This window comes from Quercus robur, chromosome 3, assembly GCF_932294415.1.
Source record: "Quercus robur chromosome 3, dhQueRobu3.1, whole genome shotgun sequence".
NCBI classification, from domain to species: Eukaryota; Viridiplantae; Streptophyta; class Magnoliopsida; order Fagales; family Fagaceae; genus Quercus; species Quercus robur.
This window is the reverse complement of record NC_065536.1, coordinates 21,529,917-21,555,719: the sequence shown is the minus strand read 5'-3', so window position 1 is coordinate 21,555,719 and position 25,803 is coordinate 21,529,917. Positions and strand designations below refer to the sequence as shown.

Below are 25,803 nucleotides of genomic sequence, written 5' to 3'. Positions count from 1 at the left end.
ATCCAGAAGGTGATAAACTAGAATCCATCATAGAAAAGTTTGAGAAAAACTCTACAATTTTATTGGTAATAATCTGAAAAATGAATTGTCTTTGGAGGTTACGATGTGTTTAAATAGTAAAAACAAAATCTAGGGAAACTAAAAACACTAAGGCAGCTACGAAAATATATAAAACCCTAATTTAACTAAACAACATTAAAGCACCTAAAAAGAAGGAAATAAATAACCTAAACCTAAAATAACAAAAATTACATTAATTTAATTATTTACAAAAATTAGATATTAAACCTTATTCTACATCATCAACATAGGTTGCAAAGCTTAACAGCTGAACTAACAACTTTCATCCACTAACTAATCATCTGATACTAAAACTAGATGTAGTTTATAAATGTACAGTAGAAATACACTGTAGCTTAAGATACTGTAGCTTCTTCAACTTTCTCATCTTAATGCTGCTTCCATCTTGTTTATCTGGTGCATCTACCCTTTTAGTCTTAGCACTTTTACAATACCAAGGAAAACATAACTGGGTATGTGACGGGTAGTTTTTGATAAAAATGGATACACAGAGTAGGCAAAAAATGAGACAGGACATATGTGCATAACAATGGTTGCTGCAATGTCTGTTCTTTATGTGCATCGAGTTGTTATAAAAGAGGAACCACCTGTTGTTCAAAGCCATATCCAGTAACCTTTCTATGCGTAAGAGTTGGGTTTGCTATTGAATGAAATTTGTTCTTTCAAAGAAAACCAATGCCTTTTCCCCTGAATAATAGAGATCATTATTATTGCTAACAAGGTGATGGAAAAGGAAGAAGATTGACATCTTTGTCCGTCTTTCCTGCGATTCCTCTATTAGACGTCTTTTAAATTAATGATTTCTACTTCTTAAACTGAAAAGGAAAAAAGCCTGAATTTCAAAACAGTGGTCTGCTCTTTATTTATTTTTAATATTACTTTCCATTTATTACAATTCAAGATTTATGCATTTGTCAGTAAGATCTATGCATTTTTCAATCATCGAAAACCTATTAGTGTATTGAGATATAACAAAGAAATTTAATACACCCACAAATGCATTAATCTTCATCACACTCAAAAAAATTTTGATGATTAGAAAATGCATAAATTTCAATGATAAATGCATAAACTCCAAATTTCGATAAATAGAAAGTGATGTTAAAAACAAAAAGCCTCTAAGCATGCTCGACATGCATGGGAAGAGGCTAGTGTGTATACATATCAAAGAAAATGATCAGTTGTTCACACAATCAGTTACATATATTCCATCCAAAATAAAATATAAAATTATTACATAGAATCCAATATATCATTTATTTTCGTGTACAAAGAGATATAGAAAGACTGACAGTAGAGCCCGAAACACCAATTCTTATTGCACTCACATATTTCAAGCCGGATAAAAAGTAAAAAAAAAAAAATTAAAGAGGAACTGCTGCTCTGAGCACATTGGTTGGAGATGGGTTGCTTAGACGAGGGAGGAAGACCAGGACAGGATTTGGTGCTACAACTACAAGCTTTATAATTAGACGATGAAATGATGACCTTCAGCAAAGACTGAGATCACATGTACCCCAGTAGTTTTCTGAGTCGAGGGTAACCCATGTGGGATATCAGAAAACAAAAACACAGAATGACGATTATAAAAAAGGAATTCAAAGCCCATTCAGAAATATTATAAACAGAATGACTGCTGATATGCCGCAACCAAAGGCACCGGCCGCAAAGAAAATGGACATTTCAATTAAAAGCGATAATAGTCGCACTGTTGCGTACTCGATGCCGTGATATTTCGGAAACGAAGCCCTAAGGAAGTGGATAAACATTGCCGAAGCTGAGGTAACAAAGGCCACCGAAACAAACATCAGAAATCCCTTAAAGTCGTCGTTGTCTCTTAGAACTGCCTTGCCATTTGTGTCGAGTCCACCAGGCAATTGCAAGACTGCTGCGAAGGAGAGAGTTGTAATGATTGTGATTGCCGTCATTTGGAAATTGGACATACTTCTAATTTTTAGATCAGTTTCTGGGTCTTCTGTGTTATTGTCTTCACCCATTTTTGACACTACAGGCTCCTTTTTGGCAGCCTGTATGTGACTGCCAACCACTCGTTCCAAACTATTAGTCAGTAGACGTTCGCGTCTAAGCCTGCTTGACATGATTGCTTTCTGCAGGAGTTTAGAGAGAAATGTCACTTTAATTTAATTTTTTTTATTATTATTTTTTTTTTTTCCTGCAAAGAGGGAAATCTAAGCTGTGTTTGGTTCATGTAAAATATTTTTCGGAAAATAAATATTTTCCGGAAATGCTATTTTCGGGAAAGGAAAATATTTTCAAGTGTTTGAATGCATTTCAAAAATTGCTTTGGAAAATATTTTCTAGTGTTTGGTTGTGTTTTGAAAATTCTAGTTTTTCACATTTTCTCATCTATTTTCTCAGCTTCCAAACAAATTTTATACCAGAAAAAACCACCACCACAAACTCACCTCAACAACCTACCCACATCAACAAACAACCACCCGCCACCACCATAACTCTGATTAAAAAAAAAAAACCACCACCACAAACCCACCTCAACAACCCACCCACATCAACAATGGCTATCAACAAACCCACCACAACCCAATAAAAACCCACACAACCGGCCACAGCCCACAACCCAAGGACCCACACCACCGATCCCCACCACCACTGACTCACAGGCCACAACCCAACGATCCATTCTCTTCAAATCGGAGTGATCAGAGCCATCAATTTCGTCGGAAGAGAAGGTAAAGATCGAAGCTTTGGAGGAAGAGAGGAAGCCATCAATTTCTCGGCGATCTCGGTGGACGATCTCGACAATCTCGGCAAGACGATCTCAGCGATCTCGGCTTTCCTTGTGGTGCGACCGATCATGAGCTAAAAGGCTGTGTGTGTGTGTGTGTGTGTGTGTGTGCAAGCTTGGTCTGGAAATGAATTGAAGTGAAAATAGGAATGTAAAAACATTTCCGGGTCAAAGGCTTCTTTTTTACGATTAAAGGAAATGTAAATCTGGAAAATTCTATTTTTAAAGCCAACCAAACACATGGTTTTACGGAAAATGATTTCCTGAAATGGTTTGAAGCCAAAACAAACGGACCCTATCTTACTAATACACAAAAAAAAAAAAAAAAAAAAAAAACCATTGATCTAACTCTAACTTTCACCTATTTCATTACTTCCTATAATAACAAAAATGAATAACAGTGTTAGGTTCTAAGAAATTAGGAACTAATGTATTAGAATTTCAATTTGTATTATGTTGGCAAACCATGATCAAAACATAGAGTCTAGGTTTAGGCTTGCTCAAAGTATGTTTATTTGTAAAATTGGAATCGAGTGATTGCAGAATTTATTGGACTAAATCTGCAAGGCTCGATCGATCGAAAATTAGACTTAATCGATCGAACCACGTGCAGATTTATTTTTCTGCAGAGTTCCAGTTCAGCCCAAACTTTACTTAAACGTATTAGGGTTCAAGTAAAACTCTCCTATATATAAGGGAAACCCTAGAACGTTTTTCAGAGTTGTTTTAGAGAGATTAGAGTGCCTCTTGTGCCTCTTTTTGTATTTAGGGTTTTATACCCAAAGAGTTCTCTAAGGTTGCTCATATTGCGGTTTGTGTAAATCTCTTGTGAGATCTAGAGGAGTTTTTCTTTACACAAACTTAGGGTTTTCAAGGAGGAGATATTCTCTAAACCTTGATGATCAAAACAGTTACTGCCATTAAAGCTTAAAGAATACACAAGCGGGGGTGCTTGTAGCTGGTGGGAATCCAAAGAAAGAAGGAGTTCGTGGATTCGGAGCTTGCACGTGGTCGTGTCAGTAAGTTTTACTGGTTGGTAGCATTAGGAAGTCGAGCGGGGGTGCTTGTAAGTCCTTTTGTATGAACTTCGATTCTTTCTGATAGTGGATTCAAGTTTACCTTGAGGATAGCTAAGTCAAATCCTCCCCAGGTTTTTACCGGTTTGGTTTCCTGGGTGATCATATCGTGTGTTATTTATTTTCCGCTGCTTTGCATGATTTGATCTTTATTATTGTGATAACCTAGACTTGTTTAATTGGACTAAGTAACAACTTGGCTAATTACCTAGGTTTAATCAATTGTTTAAGGGGTCTAAAAACCGTCAAATGGTATCAAAGCAACCAAGTTTTTGTGTGTGTTTATGGTCTGACCAACCAAGTTTTTGCAATCACCTTGAATTATGTGCAAACTAAATTTGTTGCTTGAAAATTTGTGGAGAATGCAAAATTTTGTTCTTGGGAATATTGGGCTTAAAATTCTTGTTTGGAAAATCATATCATCTCATGCTCATGCATTTTTGGTCTTAAATTTCAATGCTTTGAGTTAAATCTTTTTGTTTTTCAAAAATTGTGTTTTTCCAGAAAAATTTGGTGAGCCTCTGCCTGATTCGATCGGTCCATCCTGTTTTTCGACTGATCGAAATTCTTAAAATTTTTAATTTTTTGAGAGAGGGAGCCTCTGTCTGTTTCGACCGGTCGAGACTGATTTTCGACCGATCGAAACTCGTGTATCTGGTTTTTTAAAAAAGGCAAAATAGGATTTTTTCAAAGTCACTATTCAAACTTTTTCAAGTTCCTCTCTCTCTCCGTGTTGGCTCTTGGCTCCACCATCAATTTTTGTCGTTTTCCTTCAAGAGTTTTGCAAGGTTTTTGTCCCTAGAAGCCGGTAAGACCCTTTTGCCCTTCTTTTTCAAGTTTATTTCTTGTTTTCATGCATTCTCATGGGTATTTTCGCCATCTTCAAAATTATTGGGGTTTTTGATGATTCAAGCCAATTCTTGTGTAATTGATCAATGGGTTTTTGTGCCATGATGTTATATTGATGTTCCACATAGTTTAATTTGATCAATTTGGTGGTTTTTGAAAAATTGAAAATTCTAGGGTTTTGAATTTGATCCAAATTGGGGATTTTGTCAAATTGGCTTAAATTGATGAAATTAGCTTCTCCAATTGATGTAATTGGTCATTATTATTGTTATTCTATCATGTGCAATGATCAATTCGTCAATTTTTTTAAAAAATTGATCAAGTGGTATCAGAGCAGGTAGCTCTTTTGTTTTTGATCCTTTGATCTTTGAGCTGATCCTTGACCCCTGTTGTCATGGAACACGGACACTCTCTAGTTATTCCTCCTCACTTTGATGGGAATAATTATGCTTACTGGAAAGTAAGGATGAAAGCCTTCCTGAAATCCATTGATGAGAGGGTGTGGAATTCCGTAGAATACTGATGGGAGAAGCCCACTACTCCTGTTAGTGAGTGGCAAACTTCTCAGAAAGAAGCAGCTTCGTTTAATAGTAAGGCTATGAATGCGATTTTTAATGCTGTTTCTATGGAGGAATTTAAGAGAATCTCGAATGTTAAGATCGCTCATACTGCTTGGAATATCCTCCAGACTGTGCATGAAGGCACAAAGGCTGTCAAAATAAATAAATTGCAGCAATTGACTTCTAAATTTGAAAGCATTAGGATGTCTGATGATGAATCTTTTGATGAATTTTATGCTAAACTGAATGATATTGTTAATTCTGCTTTTAACTTGGGTGAAATCTATGATCAACCTAAAATTGTTAGGAAGATTCTTAGATCTTTGACTGAAGACTTTAGACCCAAGGTGACTGCCATTACTGAAAGCAAGGATGTGGACTCCATCCCTGTTGATGAGCTTGTAGGATCTCTTCAATCCTATGAGTTGGATCTACTCAAAACTTCCAAATCCAAATCAATGGCTCTTAAGTCAGTTGATGATGTTAATAGTGGTGGATTTGATGATGAGCTCTCTGCTACAGAGATTGCCTATCTTGCCAAGAATTTTAGAAATTTTCTCAGGAATAACAATAGAAAGGCAAGAGGCACAAACACTACTGAACCTAGAAATTTTAGGAAGTATGATCCCACTAAGGTTAATAACAATGATAAACCTAGAGAAAGAGTAGGTCAATCTTCCAATAATTCTTTAGGCTCTCAATGTTTTGGATGTCAAGGGTATGGACACTTGAAATCTGAATGTCCAACCTATTTGAAGTCTATGGGTAAGGCTATGGCTGTAACCCTTAGTGATGGTGAAGTTTCTGATCATGATTCTGATTGTAATGAGGATGGAAACTTCATTACTTTCACTGCTACTGCTGTAGTTGATGAGAGCATATCTGTTGAAGAGAACCCCTCTGATGGGGAACTCTTTGAAGATGCAGATCTTCAAGAGGCCTATAACAAACTTTGCAAAGTTGCTGCAAACGATGCTATGAATGTTGAACTTGGCCTAAAGAAAATTGAATCTCTTGAGCTTGAAAAGAAAAATTTACTTGTTAAATTGTTTGATGCTAATGACCTTTTGAACAATGTGAAAACTGAAAACATGCTGTTGCTTGATAAAGTTAAATCTTTAGAACTTGATTTATCTGTTGCTAGATCTGCTAGTTCTAAACTTGATCAAATGCTGAGTGTTCAAAAGTCATCTTCTGACAAAACTGGTTTAGGTTATGTTGATAGCATCTATGTGTCCGCTCCCCATTCCACTAAGTTTGTTCCTTCATCTTCTTCTTCTGAACCTTCTGCGAGTGAGATAGTGAGTGAAACTGTCAAACCCCCTGTGAGTGAGGTTGCTAAACCCTTAGAAGGTTCACCATCTAGGAAGATTAGGGTTGATCTGAAAGAGTCTAAGCCTAAGAAGCCTACCCTATCTAAGGACAAGACACATGATAAACCTGCATGGGTTTGTCATTTTTGTGGAAAGACTGGACACATACGTCCAAATTGCTACAAGCTGCAAGCTGTAAAGAGAGCAAACAAACTAAAAGTACCTGTGCCTCAAGCACTTGATCCTATGGTACTTATTGGTGATTTGGTAAAGGCTTTAAACCTTTATTCTAATCCTGGAGTTGGAAATCATTCTCAAGTGAATAAGAACTCCAATGCTCGTGGTGCATCTAAAAAGTTTTGGATGCAAAGACTCGTCCTAACTGAGTCTTTCTGACATGGTCCTTGTGCTTCATTGCTCTACCCTTTGTGACCATTGTTTTTTTTTTTTTTTTGTCTCTAGGATTTGCATAGCATTACATTCATGCATTTCATTCTAAGTGTTTTTATTTTTAAAAAATAAAAAAAAAAAAAAGAAAAAGAAAAAGGAAGCACATTTTGTTCTTGCACTATTCTTCTTGGTTTTTGAGAACAAGGTTGGTCAATTTATTTTCACATAACATGTCTTTTGTACCTTGTTTAGCTTTGATGAGCTTATTTATTGCACTCTACTAGTTGAAGATTTGTAGTGCATGTTGTGTGGGAAAGATGTGTATGGTTTTTGATTACTATGTCTTAATCTTGAAGTCACATGTTTTTAAATGTTGGACTTGAACTTTTAGAGAAATGCATAAATAACCATCTCACCACTGTTCACTAGCCAATCATGAACACCTTAGTGCATATCGTAAGATTTTATGCTCGAGAAAGTGTAGCACATGCACAAAAAGAACATAAGGTGTAGCCTCGGTTTAATTGCTTAATGTTTAAAATTGGTGTGTACTATTAGGCTTAATGCCAAATCACATAATTAAAATTGGTGTGTATATTATGAGGCAAATTAAGAAACTTACATGATTGCAAGCTTGTTTTCTAGGAGATGTGGGAGTTATATGATATAACTCTTTAGGTGATAGTCTCTTTTAAATTCTATGTGATGAATTTTGTAGACTTTGTGATTGATTGCTATTCACATATCACCTCACATGTATCTCAAGTTTTTGCTAGTTGCACACACTACACAAGTTACTCTTTGCTAAACTTGGTACATTATATTGTGTGTGATCTTATTGTGGCCATCCAAGATTACATGTTCCTGGATTTTGATGCAAATTGTCTTTAATGTTTGAGTTTTGGAGACAAATTGGTTGAAAAACTTGTTATTGGAAGATCTGGGTTAAACTCTAGTGTTTTTGAAAAACTTTTAATCTCATACTCATGCATTTTAATCATGAAATATTGTGCTTTGAGGAGTTTCTGCATTAAATTGCTCTGTTTTTCAAAAATTTGATTTTCCATGCATCATTTATGTTTAGGATTCACATGTATTGCATTGTTTTTGTATCTATCTTGCAGTTTTGCAATCATATCTCTCATTGTTTTCACACATAACATGCATACACTTTGCTACATTGGGTACTCAACTTGATAAAAAAATTGATTGATTAATTTTTGAGCTATGTACTTTCTAGTATATGCCTATTTTTATGTGTGAACTGCAGAAAATATTTTTCTTAAGAGTTATGATGGATAATCAATGTGCAAATATTTTTTCTACCCATGCAACTATTTATGGGTCACATAATGTCATGTTTGCATTTATTGAAAGAGAGAATATTTTTTCTTCATGTGTATCCTCAACTTTGTTTTTTTAAAAACTTGGTTTGTGTCTTTTTATTTATCCCCACCCCTTTATTTTTCCCTAAAACTGTTTTTCCCAAAACTTGTTTTGTTTTTCCTATTTTTATAGGGGGAAAAACTTGTTTTTAACCTTTGTTGTTCATAGGGGGAGTTGTCTCTATTTCCTATAGAGTTGAATTGTTTTGTGTTCCCTTCTTTCTCTATTTTCTCTTACTCTGTTGCGTATGTTTTCTGTCAACTCTTTGTTTGAGTTGTCTTTGTCAATGCGTGACAAAAAGGGGGAGAGATTTAGATGAAATGTGTGGAAAATACAAGAATGTTCTTTTTAGGGGGAGTTAACATTGAGTTAACATTGTTTTTGATGTATTTAACTTAGGGGAAGAGTTAGATTGTATATTTGTTGATTTACTGTTTTTGTTTTTCTGTCACACATGCGTTTATGCGTTTGTTGAGTGTTTCAGGAAATATACAGGTTGATTCAGTCATGCTGCTGTCTACACTTGCAACTAATAGATAGTAGTTAGGTTGAATTATTTTTGGGCTATATGTAACTTTGAGCATTTCATGTTTGTGATGCGTTTTGTCACGGATTGCCAAAGGGGGAGATTGATAGGTTCTAAGAAATTAGGAACTAATGTATTAGAATTTCAATTTGTATTATGTTGGCAAACCATGATCAAAACATAGAGTCTAGGTTTAGGCTTGCTCAAAGTATGTTTATTTGTAAAATTGGAATCGAGTGATTGCTGAATTTATTGGACTAAATCTGCAAGGCTCGATCGATCAAAAATTAGACTCGATCGATCGAACCACGTGCAAATTTATTTTTCTACAGAGTTCCAGTTCAGCCCAAACTCTACTTAAACGTATTAGGGTTCAAGTAAAACTCTCCTATATATAAGGGAAACCCTAGAACGTTTTTCAGAGTTGTTTTAGAGAGATTAGAGTGTGTCTTGTGCCTCTTTTTGTATTTAGGGTTTTGTACCCAAAGAGTTCTCTAAGGTTGCTCATATTGCGATTTGTGTAAATCTCTTGTGAGATCTAGATGAGTTTTCCTTTACACAAACTTAGGGTTTTCAAGGAGGAGATATTCTCTAAACCTTGATGATCAAAACAGTTGCTGCCATTAAAGCTTAAAGAATACACAAGCGAGGGTGCTTGTAGCTGGTGGGAATCCAAAGAAAGAAGGAGTTCGTGGATTCGGAGCTTGCACGTGGTCGTGTCAGTAAGTTTTACTGGTTGGTAGCATTAGGAAGTCGAGCGGGGGTGCTTGTAAGTCCTTTTGTATGAACTTCGATTCTTTCTGATAGTGGATTCAAGTTTACCTTGAGGATAGCTAAGTCAAATCCTCCCCAGGTTTTTACCGGTTTGGTTTCCTGGGTGATCATATCGTGTGTTATTTATTTTCCGCTGCTTTGCATGATTTGATCTTTATTATTGTGATAACCTAGACTTGTTTAATTGGACTAAGTAACAACTTGGCTAATTACCTAGGTTTAATCAATTGTTTAAGGGGTCTAAAATCCGTCAAACAGGATTGGACATAGGCTTGAAATTGAAACAATTTCATAAGTTGAAGACTTTAATTTTCAAAATTAAGAATATGAGATCTAATCTGAAATAGTGTATAAACTAATCTACTCGTTTTTATATAATATTCTCCCCAACATATGATAATTCTAATATATCCGTATCCAAATATTTATAATTATTTCATTTACCAAACCAAATATGAACGCATTTCCTATAGGTTATCAAGCAAAATATATTTACCTCGGATAGAGGTTTCCTTTAAGTAAATTTCATCGATATTTACTTACTACATATGGTTTACCAAGGCTTACATTTTCAGACCACGAAAGCTTCTTCCGTGATTCAATAATATCAGCAGCGCTCATCCCCTCCTTGTTCACAGCCAGTTTTTCAACTCTCCTGTCATCTGTAAGCATCATTGATATTTTAAAACGGTCATTGATGGCAGCTACATGTAAAGGCGTGTTGCCTTCTTTATCTTGCTCATTTATGTGATCCTGAAATGTTAATGTCTGGAGCAATACTTTGACTGCATTTTTCTTTCCATGTTCCACGGCAAGGTGAAGAGCTGTCCTACCTTTGTTGTCCAACAATTCACAAGTATTTGGACATTTTGTAATGAGTGCTGTCATCACACCACCATGTCCTCCGTAGCTGAAATGTGAAGGGAAGACATGCCTTCTTTGTCCATTTTGTAATCAAGGGAAATATTATTTTCCAAAAACATTTTGACTTCTTCTGTATTGCCAAAATATGCAGCATAATGAAGAGGAGTCCAGCCATTTTTATCAGATTCCATAATTGGTTTTGGAAATTTGTCAAATATCTTGCGCAGGAAATCTGCAAAGAGAGGGAGAAACATATTATAGGTTAGCTAAAGTTAGCATGTGTTGATGATGAATACGTTCAAATATTGTTGGGTTCTTTGGTTTCACATTTCGATTAATCAAGACTTCATCAGGTAAACAAATTGTATATTTTACATTCCTTATTTTTATGAAACGATACAGCCTAGTTTTTCACTAGACAACATTCGATGTTTTGCAAAATCAACACTACTTTTTACTACGAGCGCAAATTGATATATAATTACTGATCAAAATACTATGCACATGCAAATTGAAATTATACAGGGAATATATATTTGGGAATCAATGTATTGCAAAACTAGGTTATTACAAAAGATTGGAAGCATTTGTGGTCCTAGTTGCTGTCTGTAGAGTGTCTGCAATGAGAATTCAAGAGAACGGAGAAAGATAGCAAAAAACAGTGCAACGATGTCGTTTTGTTTCTTAATTTATATATACACGTCATTATTTTATTGGTTCTCTTTGTTATAGTGGACGTGGTTGTAATTTTTTTTTTTTTTAATACAAGATATAAATTTTATTTTAGCCTAATCTAAGTATATATGTGTGTAAAGTTTCTCCTGAAAACTTGAACCCTAGTCCTTGCCTCCCATAACCTACAAGTACTTATATTTATGGAGTGACCGTCACACAAAAAGTGCACAATAGTTTTGTAATTCAAACCTCAATTTATGCTTCATTGTTTGTTTTCCCGATCCAACTGTAGGTTTGTTGTATAAAACAAAGTTGTAAGATTACAAATTCAATTTAATGAGAGCTTTCTCTCTCTCAATTTGCACTCTCTCTCTCTCTCTCAAGTTTTGGCATAGGTATTAATAATTATTGCTATGCCAATCAATGAGACAATTTTGTATCTTATTGTCTAACTCGGGAGTCATATTTAAGTAATTGAAATAATAGAAGACATAAATTTAACATTTAATAAAATAGATGAACATGTGGTATGTTTTATCTGTGGAGTATATAGTAAAGCAGAAAAAGTATGAAAGAAAATTTAAACTCCTAACTCGGTGGGTTTTTCTTTTTCATATAAAAAATAATAAAAAAAACTCGGTGGGTTATTTAACAAACTTTTTTTTTTTTGCGTAATGCATAACCCAAGTTATTTAAAGGGCTTATACATTGGGCCTAAAAAGTGTAATTCGAGCCATCTTGAACAACTCAATTAGGATGAGAAACTTCATTTTAAGCCCTGTAGAGATGCCAATTACGAACGCATACCAAAAGTTTAGACTAAACTCCAAAACCTACGTACGAAACACCTTGTCAACACTAGTCCGAGTGAAAACTCAATTCGATTCGAGTGTACCATTTTGGAAAAAGTGTTGCGCTATTTTTTACAACAATTTCTAGATTGGCATTAACTTGTTTGAGTAATATACTGTAGGTGGAGACTTGAAACAAACATTAGAAGATGAGATGTGGAATGAACATTGTTAACAACAACAATATTGACGTTATTGGATGGTGGCACTGCACACACACACACATCTAAACCCTAACTATGATGCTATGAAAGAATCATACTTCCTTCATCCCAAATTATTTGGTTTTTATTCCATTTTGGAATGTCCCAAAACTAAATTCCTTTTTGAAAAGTCAATGAAAAAATTTCCTAACATTTTCTCCACTTTATTTAGAGGTCAATACTCTTCTCTCACTAAAATTTATATTAAGGATGGTAGTTTTGAAAACTTATACCATTCTATATAAAGACAAAACTTAGATATAGTACTATAGGTGCTGTTCTTTAATTAAATTCATTTCTTAAAATTCTGCTATGTTGCTTTTTTTTTCTTTTTTAATGTAATGGAAGTGTATTTTTAGTTAAATAGCCATGTACTTAAATTTAAAAGAAAAACCCAAAGAATAGTACCTAAATACTATACCTACATTTTGCCTTTTATGTAAAAAACAATTTAAATAGTTGAATTTTCTAAACATGCCACATAAAATGGGATGGAGGGTAGTATTATAATTTAAATGGTGTGAAATTTTAGTGGAGTGGCCTATTGATACACACATTATGAGTGCAGGGCTACCAATAACAAAAATTTCACTCATATTTTTCATCTTATTCCTTATTAGTATAGAGTTGCCCTTTGATTGTGCAAGTAAAGTAGGAGTCTCGACCCAAAAAAAAAAAAAAACTTATAATGGGCCTAGCCCAGATCTCAGCCTATATTCTAACAAATAGATACTCTAAAAAACAATGAGAAGAAGTATACAAATACATCTTATTTTTCTGGCGATATTCGTGTTTATTCAGCCAGAAAAATACATCTTTGCAAATGGGAAAAAACAGATGCTCCTCAACGAATAAAAGTCTAGTAACGAATCCTGCCCGAAACAAAACAACCAAGTAATTAACAGTTAACAAATAACAGTTTTTGTGAGAATAATATTGAAAATTTTCTCACGCTACCCATCAAATAACAGCTTTTGTTATCAATAAATTTGGCTTTTTCTTTCATATATCTTTTTTTATTTTCTATTCCTTCTCTTACTATTATAATAATTGTGGGTTTTTTTTATTTTTTTATTTATATTTATATATATATATATATATATATATATATATGTTGTGTGAAGGTAATTACCATGCAATAGACAAATTCAAAACATTTTCTGTAGTCTAGTCAACCAAGAATGGCCCACATTAGGACATGTCTGCTTGACAGGCTCAAAAGAAAACTGAACGTGATATCCAAAAGCAGGAAGTTGAATATTACGCGAATATACAAGCAGAGACAGCCACATTTAGACTGAGAGTTCTTTGCGCCCACGGGCGGCCAATGGCCCCTAAGTTTATATATATATATATATGAGAGTACGTTTAGACTCTTTAAACAAATTGTTTAATCTAATATATTAACCAAGTGATTACTTAGATTAAATTTCAGTTCTAGGTTAAACACAGATAAATCATATCATGCAAATATGCAAAAAAATAAATAACACCACAATATGATTACCTAGGAAAACCAATGAAACTAACCGTTTCAAAGTAAAAACCTTGGGAGAATTTAACCTAACTATCCTCAAGGTAAACCAAATCCACTATAAGATAATCGAAACTTTTACAAAAGATTTAACCCTAAATCTAATGTTACCTCATGTAATAACTTACTGACACGACCACGTGCAAGATCCGAATTCACGGACTCCTTCTCTTCTTGGATTAACAGCAACACAAGCACACCCTTGCTTGTGACTTTAAGACTCCACTCAAAGGTTTCAGATCACCTTTTCTTGTTGATCTTGATGCAACAACTAGTTCTACCAATCCTTGAATGAAGTTTAAGCTTCAGTAGAATCTTGTGTAGTTAGAAGGTACAGAACCTCTCAAATCTCATAAAAAGTAACACAAAAGTCTTCTTCTCTCTACAAAAACGTGATTAGGGTTTTCCTTTTATATGTAGAGAAGTTTAAGTGAAACCCTAAACATTTATACGGGCTTGGGCCTCTTTAAAAATTTGCAGAAAAACTATGTCTATGATTTTTGATCGATCGGGTCTAATTCTCGATCAGTTGAGAAAGGCAAAACATGACTTTTCATTTTTTGCGATCAGCTGGACTTCAAATCTTGAAACACACTTATTTAAGCATTGCCTAAACACTTAGACTAGACATGTTTTGCTCTCGGTTTGCCAACACAACACAAACATGATTCTAAACATTTAATCTAAATATTTAGAACCTAACAATATAAATATATATATATATAATTTTCATATATTAAGTTGTATATTTATCACGTGGTGGACACCAAAAGAGAATTTCACACACATATATATTTAGATTAACTTAGAGTAGAATTTTTATTTTGTATTAAAAAAATGTATATTTAAATATTTGTTTTATAAGTATGTATAGTTAAAATTAAATGTTTATACTTTCAAATATACATAATTCCCTCTCAAGAATTAAGTTAGTACAAAGAGATTCTTAAATGGCCAACTAATGCTCACTTACAGCCCCCTCTTAATTATTTTATTTTGTTTAGTTAATTAAGTAATACCTAAACTTAAGTGGTGATACCTAATTGAAGAAGTTAACCATCTTCTAGCTTTTGAAATGTGTTAAAATATAATTGTTGTGTCTTTTATTCTATTTATATATTGTTTTTAACAATAAATTGATGTTGGTTTTATTTTTTAAGTATTAATTTATTCTACTAGCGCACACCCTTGGTGCGATGGTCACTCCACAAGTATAAGTGTTTGTGGCTTATAAGGGTTAAGGTTGGGGTTCAAGTCTCCAAGAAGGAGTTTCACATACATGTACACTTAGATTATGGTAGAGTAGAATTTCTATCTTGTAAAAAAAAAAAAAAAAAAGTATTAATTTATTCTTAAATATTTCTATAAATCTCATTCTCCTATAATACGAAACCCTAGCTTGGTCCCTATATACAAGTCAAATGAGAGCTAGAATTTTCTCTAGCTAGGCTGGACTGAGAATAAGTTACATGATAGTTAGAGATTCCATGCTGAAAGTTCAGTCAGTGTGTAAAACACCTTGAACGTTTAGACCCCCATTATACAAATTATCAATTCAAGCTTAATATCAAACAATTAATGTGCGGAATATGAATATAAGCTTAATACAGAATTGATAAACAATCTAAACCAAATAAAATCACATACATAGCAAAACTTAAATGGAAAAGATTAAGGGAAGAGAGTTGCAAACACAAGGACAACACTCGATGTGTTATCGAAGAGGAAACCGAAGCCCTCGGCGTAAAACCTCTCCGCTACCCTCCAAGCAGTAAACAATCCACTAAAGAATATAGTTGGGATATATGAACAACAGAAGACCCTCCAAGTCTAATTTACCCAATGTACCTAAACCCTCCAAGCTCCTACTCTAACGAGATTATGCCGAACATATTTCTTCTTTAGCTTGCTAGATTTCGCTACTTGACCATAGCATCAACCAATATGAAATTGGTCCCTTCTTAACTGCTTCTCAAACACCAAATGGTCTTCTCACATATATGAGTATGGTGAAAAAAGGTTTTGGTAATGTACCTCTCAAGGATTTGACAATGGAGATGAAGAGAGTAGAGGAATTTGAAGAGTCTCTATGTAAAGATTGTGGATGAATCAATCTTGTTTTTCTCTAAAGTTTCTCTCTCAAAATTCTCTCTGGAAGCTCTTTGAATATCGTGGATATAAGGATATATATATATATATAGTAGGGTGAGAAGGAATGTGAAAAGTCAGTTTTTACAAAATAGGTGGTCTGGCAACTTGACCTCGCAACTGGGCTAAGTCATAAGTTCAAGTCACGAGCTAACAGCCTGGCCAGCCTGGGACTTTTGTCCTGTAGTGCAACAACTGGCATGAATCTTCAGCTCCCCTGCATGCTCCACACGTGTGCCAACTTTGGCGGCTTGCTAGTCACGAGTCCAGTCGCGAGTCTCTGCATCCTTGCACAATCTTGAGCATTTCTTCACACTTTCTCACTCGCTACCCTTATATGATACCCACCTAAATACAGGGTTACTAATTGCTAAAATACAAGCAAATTTGGCACGAAATAAAGCCAACAAGATGGTTGATAAAATTCAACCTTACACATGCTATAATAGAAGATGATATACTTAGAATAGCCAGCTCAAGAATAGTCCCATTTCCCTTTAGTCAATAGAAGATTTCATGCTATGCAGATTTGTATAAGATAAATTGGAAGTAATGCTAGAGTGGATTTTTTAGAACAACAATTTCTGATTGTTTGTTGTCTGTTGTGTAATTATTATCAGCCTACTTCTTTGGCTCAATAAAAGTATAGAACTCATCCAAATAAATTTTTTTAAAAAAAATTATAATAACAAAAAACCAAAAAACAAACGAACTTACTTTTGGAGGTATAATAGTTGAATTTACTTACTAGTTTGGTAGCGAATGACAGCTGCATGCGAGACATTCATGTTGTTCCTTCCCCCATAGAAGCATTTTGGAACGGTATCTATAATGTGATGAGCAATTTTGAAATGAAAGTTCAAATATGTGTATAAACACCCTTGAACGTTTAGACCCCCAAATTACAACTTAACCAATTCAAGCATTATGTCAAACAACTAGTGTGCGGAAAATTAACATAAGCTATAAACAGAATTGGAAATCAATCTAAGCCAATTATAAATGACATCCACAGCAGAAAATAAGGCAAAGATAAAAGGGAAGGAAGATGCAAACACAAAAACAACACGCGATGTGTTATCGAAGAGGAAACCAAAGCCCTCGGCGTAAAACCTCTCCGCCGCCCTCCAAGCGGTAATCAATCCACTAGAAAATGTAGTTGGGATACATGGACAGCAAAAGACCCTCCAAGCCTAGTCTACCCAGTGCACCTAAGCCCTCCAAGCTTCTTGCTCCAACGAGGTTGCGCCGAACCTTTTTCTTTTCTAGCTTCCCGGATTCCGCTACTAGACCATAACATCAACCAATGTAGATTGGTTCCTTCCTAACTGCTTCCCAGAAATCCAAACAGCCCACTCACAGTGATGAATATGGTGAGAACAAGGTTTGGTAAAATGTCTCTCAAGGATTTGACAATGGAGAGAAAGAGAGTTGAGGAATTTGAAGAGACTCTAATGTATAGATTGTTGGTGAATCAATCTTGTTTTTCTTTAGGGTTTCTCTCTCAAAATTCTCTCTGGAAGCTCTCTTACAATCGTGGGTAAAAGGGGTATTTATATTAGAGTGTGAGAGGAATGTGAAACGTCAGGTTTTACAAAACAGGGGTCGCTCGCGGCTTGACCTCGCGACTTAACTGAGTCGCGAGATCCAGTCGCGAGATAATCGTATGGCCAGTTGTCCTGTTTTGTCCTATAGTGCTCCAGCTGGCATGACTGTTCACCTTCCGGCATGCGTGGCACGTGTGCTGCGTTTGGCGGCTTGCAGCCGCGAGGCCAAGCCGCGAGTCTCTGTTTTCTTGCACACTCTTGAGCAAACTTCACTCTATCTCACTCACTACCCTTACAACAAACCCACCTAAATACAGGGTTACTAAATGCTGAAATACAAGCAAATTTGGCACGGAATAAAGCCAATTAGATGGTTGAATAAATTCAACCTTACATGAAAAATTCTTGATCCACTGCTAAAAAGAGAGGGGATTCCCCTGCTTTATTTGTAAACGAAGCCAACTCTGGGTCTTCCCAAATTAGTAACTTCACAATGTCATAATAATTATTTCTTATAGCCTCATGCAGTGCAGTATTTTCCTCCAAATTTCTCTTTCTTAGTAGCAAGAATTTCTCTGCAGCTTCTTGTTCTTCTGCACAAGTAGTTATTAACAGCTCTATCATGTCCAAATGCCCTAATCTTGCTGCAATATGTAGTGCAGTGTTGCCATTGCAATTTGTCAGAAGCAAAAGTGAACGCTGCAAATCGAGGACTTTTTTCATGAACTGCACCTTTCTAGATTTCGCTGCCAAGTGAAGAATAGAGTTCCCCCTCTCTGTCTCCTGCTCGAGAATGAAATCCTTACCCGTAGGTTCTTCAAAGAAACTAACATTCCCAGGAATTGCGGCATTGAACAGTTCATCCATTGTTTCTAGCTTCCTCCTGAATCTTAACAGTGACCATGTTTCCAAAGATAACTTAAAGTTTATAAATATACGGTAATCAGCAAATCAATGAATCTTATAATATCATATGATGAGTTTATATCTTGGTTAAACCATTTAAATTCTATAAGGATATAAGGATTTAATGCGACATGTTCACAAATGAAATGGGTAGCCAGGGAAAAAAAAATAGTAAAATTTAAAATTCCTTCACTTTCCTCGAAGTCAATTTTCTGATCATAACTAATTCAAGAATCAGTATCTTTTGTGTCAAACAACCTTCTTGTTAAGAGCATTCACATATGAGTTTTTAAAAAAAATACATATTTTATACTTGTGGGGGCCAGTTAATCAATAATTATTAAAACCGTGTTAACTGGGCCTGTGGCCCATCCGAGGATGTTAAATTATCCGAGGAGGCCCACATAAGGTTATAAGGGGAACCAAATGAAAAGAGAGGTAGATATCATATGAGATGGGTCCAGTATTCGTCCGAGGACAAAATCCTTCTCGGCAATATGTGTCCGAGGACAACTTGAATGTCGTATTGTCACAAACGCACTTCGAAATTGCATTACCACTAAAGGTGGGACTTGGGGCCAAGGGTAAGAAAGAAAAGATAAAAAAATATCTTTAACAACTGCTGCCTCCGCATTAATTGCCTTTCAACCAACTCTCTGGCTACATTAATGTGGAGGTGATGCCTAAACAGTGATGAAGCAGCCTTACAGCTGCTGGTTGAAGGTTCCAGGAAGTGTTGGATGGGATAGGAATGGATCCCCCAAATCCAACCTACACGTGTGTGGTGAAGATGACACCAAGATGGCAGTATATAATATAGAAGAATGCATTGAGAGGGGGGATGGGAACTTCTAAACAAGTGAGACTTAGAAGAAAATCTTATGAAATAAAGAACTTAGCTTGTTTCAAGGATAAATTGATCGTAATATTTGTATTAATCCATCTAGAAACGTTAAGTTTAATCGTTTTTCTTTTGAAGTTAATCTAGTTCTTTTATATCCACGCTCTACAAACTTATTGTTTGGGCATTTAGCGTTCGAACCCAATACGAGTTTGGGATCGTTACAAATTGAGTCCTTACAATACTCTAAAAAGCTATTTTATCTATTTTACTATAACTCATTTAAAAATACATCCAATGTCTCATTTCTTAATTTTACATACCACATAATAAAATAATATAAAATAATAGAGAGAGAGTCAAAGAGGAGAGAGGAGAGAGGAGAGAGGAGAGAGAAGTGAGAATAAAAATCAATAATAAATAAACACAAACTTATAGAAGCAATTTAAAATAATTACTACAAAAAAAAAAAAATCTTTTTTGGCAGCAGTATTGTTTTATAGCAATGATTTTTATAGTGGTGACTGGGAAACCGCTACCAAAAAAAAAAAAAAAAAAAAGAGAACAAAAAGAAAAGAAAAGGAGAGTATATTTTAGTGGTTACCAAAAAACCACTATTACAAAGAGACTTATAGTAGCATTTGAAAATTCACTACAATAAACCCTCTTTAATAGCGTTTTTTGTAAGCATTACAAAAAAAAAAAAAAAAAAAAAAAAAAAAAAAAAAAAAAAACCACTGCTATAACTCGTCTTTTTTGTAAAGTGAGTATGAGGGTGAAGGTCGACGGCATATGGTTTTTATAACCACTATTGTTGATGAGAAGGTGGAGTGTGCTATGCGCAGCAACCATTGAACAATGTATAGTGTGTTATGACTAGTGGGGTGTTGCTTTTTAATTTTATTATCTAATTGCTAAGTATACCACTAACTAAGTCTAAGTTAAAACAGTGTATATATTCAAACTGTCACTTTGATATTCTAAATTAAAAGACAAAAAAATCTTGAATTTATGAATTGTTCTTCAACAAAGCAACCCCCACCTTGCTCCGTAACTTTTTAAAAGCACAACTTCAATTATTTTAAGTAAAAAAATTTAGATAGCTTAGTTAGAGAGCTCAAACAAAATAGAGAGAGAGAGAGAGCAAACAAACTTAAAAAGAAATGAGTGGGAATTAGAGTTTAGAGAAATTATGAATTACTAAAGAAATTTTTTTAAGGGTATTTATTTTGTTGTTTGAGCTAATATCTTATTCGGTTGACACTACAAAAAAAAGGGGTCTATAGCCGCGTTTACAAACCCAGCCTAAACAGCGCGGCAATAGGCCTATAGCCGGGTTTTTGTAACCGCAGCTAAAGGTCAGACCTATAGCCACGTTTCTAAAAAACGTGGCTACAGACCAGCTTTGAGCCGCGTTTATAACCGTGGTTATAGCTTCGGACCTATAGCCGCGTTTTTTAAAACGCGACTATAGTTTTTTTTTTTTTTTTAATTCTAGTTTTTTTTTTTCCCCAGAAAATTCAAAATTGAACACAAATCCAAAAAATTCAAAATCAAACACAAACCCAGAAAATTCAAAATCGAACACAACATACTCACAATACAAACACACCCAGAAAATTCAAAATCAAACACAAAATACTCACAATAAAAACACACCCAGAAAATTCAAAATCAAACACAACATACACACAATACAAACACAACGTGCTCCAAAATATAAGAACACAAATCCATGAATCTCCTCTCATTCAACAAAACCAACCCAAATTTAACACTAAATCCGTTCAAGGAACACAAAAGCACAAGCTTAGAAACACAAAAGAACAAGCTCAAGAACACAAACCCATTTAAACATAAGCATAATATCAACAACACAATAGCACAAATTCAAGCATAGATCCAAAAAATTCAAAATCAAATAATTACACTAATGTAAAACCCATACATATAAACACAAATATTACTCCCAATGCTCATAAATCACATAGGTTTTGTTATTAAAGCTTTGATAAAAAATAACCTCTAGCAAAAGTATAATACCCATAAAAAGATTAGAAATTTTTTACCTCAAATAGTAGAAATGAGTGAGCCTTAGCTTTTCCTATGAAGTTTTCAATGATCCTTGCTAGAAAAATGAAGTATATGGTGGTGCGGAGTGTACCGGCGGAACAGTGAGGTAGAGGATGAGTGTGTGCATTGTGTTGAGAGAAAAAGAAAAGAAAAGAAGATAAAAGAGAGATGTGTGGCCAACCAAAGAGTGAAAAGAGATATTTTGAATTGAGTGGCTGGGAGCAAATGCGGTAGGTGGGGGGTCAGGCCATCCTTTTTTTTTTTTTTTTTTGGTTGTTACCTATAGGTCCCCTGAAAACAAGGCTATAGGTCCCCATAAAAAATATCTCAGGCCACCATTTTTGTGTGTTACCTATAGCCGCGTTTTTAAAAACGCGGCTATAGGTCCTTCTTTTAAAAAATATATTACCTATAGCCACATTTTTATAGGTCCTCCTAAAAGAAATTCTATACGACTACATATCTCGGGCCATCCTTTTTGTGTGGTACCTCTAGCCGCGTTTTTAAAAACACGGCTATAGGTCCTCCTAGAAAAAAATTCAATATGGCTATATATCTCAGGCCATCCTTTTCTTCTTTTTCTTTTTTTTTTTTTTTTTTTTTTTTTTTTTTTTTTTTTTTTTTGTGGTACCTATAGCTGCGTTTTGTCCTCCAAAAAAATTTATTCGGCTAGAACTATAGCTGCGTTTTTTAAATGCGGCCATGGGCCCTATCACAAAAACGCAGCTAAAGATACTTACAATCACGGCTATAGACTTCACCTATTGCCGCGTTTTAAAAAACGTAGCTATAGGTCATCCTTTTAAAAAAAATTATTCAGCTGGACCTATAGCTGCGTTTTTTAAACGTGGCTATAGGCCCTATCACAAAAACGCAACTAAAGACACTTTCAAATGCGGCTATAGCCCGCGTTTTTTATAGTGTGATTGGGATAATTTATTGTTTAAGACGCTGAGAATTATGTTAGGGGCAAGATGGATTTTATTGGGTTCAAATTCAAAACCATTACAAAATATATAGACTATTAAATTTGCTTTATAAAAAAAATTTCTTGGGGGGCCATGGCGCCCCTCGATCTTTAAGTAGCTCTGTCCCAATTAAGAAGGCGTTGAAAGGTTATCAACAAACTCATTATTGATAAAATAGAGCTACAAACACAATACTTTTGGAATACTCACGAGCTATTGCGGATTTTCTTTATGGGGAAGGGTGTTGTTACTGGGCAAGGCTAGTTTTCTGTAAACTAAATTTTGAACATATTAAACAAATTTGCATTATAAGATAATATTTTTTTGAACAGTTATTAGAGTACTTGGAAGGACTTCAAAGACTAAAATAATAAAAAGAAACTTTTTTTTTGAGAGATAATTACAATATGCTACTAACCCCACAGCTCAAACTCTTTCCCCCCTAAACCCCCAAGCACTTTATACATGAGGATGTGTCAATTCAACTACAAGCCATTTGGCATAATAAAATGAAACCTAAGGATGCAAAAATGATTATAATATGTATTTTAACCTAAAATTTGCGTAAATATATACTAAGAGATATTTAATATAAATAACTCATAAGAAGATAACATAATCATTATAATATATATTAAGGATTTTCATTACATGTAGGGCTGTCCACCAGAAACCGAAAACCGACCCACCCACCCAAACCGCTCGGGCCGTTCCAAAAACCAACCGACCCGACACCAATGACGGTCGGCAGCAGGTCTTCGCCACGAAAAACCGATTCCGACGGGTTGGATGGCGGGTTTTCTTCTCCAAAACCCGATGAACCCGGTCCGACCGACGAATCCCGTGAAAGAAGACCGGATCTACCTAGATCCACTCAGATCCAATGAAGATTTGGTAGTTTTTGGTTGGATCCGGCGATGAGATGGAAGTTTTTGCTCAAATCTGGGCTTAAGGTGGTGTTTTTTGCTTCGATCCCATGGTTGTCACACAGATCCGAAGAAAAATCAACAGATCCGACGAAGATCCAGTGAAGATACGGTGAAGATCCGGCGATGAGATGGAAGTTCTCGTTCAAATCTGGGCTTGAGGTGGTCTTTCTTGCTTCGATCCCGTGGTTGTCGCACAGATCTAAAGAAAAATCAGCAGATCCAACGAAGATCCAGAGAAGATTCGGCAAGATCCGGCGAAGATTTGGCTATTTCCGGCGAAGATCTGGAGGTTAAAACTCACTCTAACTTCGACCGACTCGACCGTTGTCCACCGAAGCCCGATCCGGCTTGAACCGAGGTTGTCAGCGGTCAGCGGCGGGTCGTTCAACGTCCCACCTGATGTGAGCGGGTCGGTTCTGGGTTAGACACAAACCCGACCCGAGGACACCCCTAATTACATGAATAAACGATTTTTGGATTTTTTTTTTTTTCTAAAGTTAAAATTCACGGATAAATAAAAGAAATAATTCAACAATTAGATACACTAATTTATTTCCAAATTATATTGTTTGTATACAAATTTTCATAATGGTGAATAAATCAATTTGGCTTTCATTATTTTGGGGGAGGGGCACTTGACTGCGAATGAACTTTGGATCCGATCACGATTTCTAACATGCTCCCAATATAGGCAATGAGCATAAAGTAAATGGACAAATAAGTTAAATATTTTAGCAAAATTTCAAATCTTGGTCTGGTCTTCTTATTTGTTTCCGAATTCTTTAGGTAGTGGATGAACATTACGGCAGCTGAGCAAGCAAAGGAGAGTGAATTAAATACCAGAAAGAACCAAAAGGCTGGGTGATTTCTTAAAACTGGCATGCCCGTATTACTGTCGTATCCGCCAGGCAGTTGGAAGGCTGCTGCGTAGGTGACAGTTGTAATGATTGTTATTGACGTTAAACTGAATTTGTAAATGTTCTCCTGGTCATCTGTAGCCATAGACGCGCCTTTGTTCTCGAGAGTCTGCACTTCTTTCGGAGTCTGGCCGTCATCTACTCCTTCCAAATTACACGTTTTCATAATTATTTTCTGCAAGCGTTGAGAAGGAAATGTCACTGACTAATACCTGAAATTGCAATTTTTTTTTATTGTAGTCCTGGGACATGCATGGTTGGGAGTGGGATCCCTCAAGCGGTCAACCCCGCCTTATTTTTATTATCAGGTTCAGATGTTTTCTTGCACGAAAGAATATTTAAAGTCAAAAGATTTCAGTCCATATGGACAAGGTCATGCAGTTCAATGACATGCTTGATTCTCTCCCTGAAGACAATATTGATTCCAATCAGACTCTCCCAATTATTTGTAAGCAAAATAAATAAACAAAAAATATATATAATTCATAAATAAATATTTATATAGATTTCATTTACCAAGCCAAATATTAATGTATATATTAGAATATATATTTTTGAAGTCTAGTGCTTTTATGCATTAGATTGGATCTATTTAGATGTTGACATGTGTCAAATATCTTTCATGTATTCACATCTCAACAAGCCCACTACATTGGACTAAATCCTTATCTTATATATTTTACATTTTGTGTTATATGTTTATGGAGAGGACTAGAATAGAGTAGACGGATCTCTTCTCCTAAGGCCAACCGGAATCAACGGATGAGATAGGGTATGACAGACGGATCCTCTATGGTGGACGGATTCCACCTTAGCAAGCAGGAGAGGACAGATACAGAAGTCATGTGTCGCCTACATGGTTAGGAGGTCTCCAAACAACCCTAAATGGTAATATCTTACGCCCTACGATTAACCCTAGTCAACGAGATCTCTATATGGGAAGAATATCACAAAATATGTATATTTATGAGGATCTTCCTCACAAGGAAACATCTTCTTCACCAAGAAACAAAGGTCGGTTTTAGACTACTATAAAAACCAAAAGCCCTCAGAAAGCAAAGGTACGCATAATTCACCCCAGTTCTAGCATTCTAGAGTTGTGAGAAGTTCTCTAACTTACCTTCGGAGGGTCTTTGGCCGGTACCACACCGGTACTCTCCTAAGGTCTTCTTGTTCTGTGTTGTGCAAGTATTGTCTTGATCACGCAAGGACTGTGCGACTTACTGACGATTTTTGTCATCATCAGTTGGCACCGTCCGTGGGAAAGAAATTTGGCCATACTTACCGCTTCTTGGACAAAAAAGTTGCATGGTACTTACTCGTTCGATGGCAACAACCATTAACAATCAAGGTGACGAACCACGCACCACTACCTTGGAGAGACAGGTTCAAACCCTCACAACAGCAGTGGAACGCCTCACCAAGCAGAATCATGACCTAGAGGAGTAGCTGCACCAGAAGAATGCAACGCTAAACACCCAGGAAAAGGACCAGGGAGGAACCAGCAGTGAAAGAAGGAACCAAGAGGGGCCGGAAGGCAGCAACGCCCCAAGCAGACAAGAGTGATAGGATACAAGCTGCCCATCCGCCACAGATACGGCTCCACCTCACATAGTTGCGGAGAT

General features: G+C 35.6%; 2 protein-coding genes across 2 annotated transcripts; both read right to left on the bottom strand.

Moving 5' to 3' along the window:
- Positions 1–1,679: 1,679 nt before the first annotated feature.
- On the bottom strand, positions 1,680–10,610 carry LOC126719398 (ankyrin repeat-containing protein ITN1-like). The gene is made up of 2 exons (XM_050421956.1): positions 10,290–10,610; positions 1,680–2,189 (listed from the first exon to the last, which is right to left on the bottom strand). Exons 1-2 carry the CDS (start codon positions 10,608–10,610, stop codon positions 1,680–1,682), a joined length of 831 nt encoding a protein of 276 aa, XP_050277913.1.
- A 7,324-nt stretch (positions 10,611–17,934) lies between these two features.
- Positions 17,935–18,411, bottom strand: LOC126719397 (ankyrin repeat-containing protein At5g02620-like). Its single transcript, XM_050421955.1, has one exon. The coding sequence runs from the start codon at positions 18,409–18,411 to the stop codon at positions 17,935–17,937; it is 477 nt and encodes a 158-aa protein (XP_050277912.1).
- Positions 18,412–25,803: the final 7,392 nt, after the last annotated feature.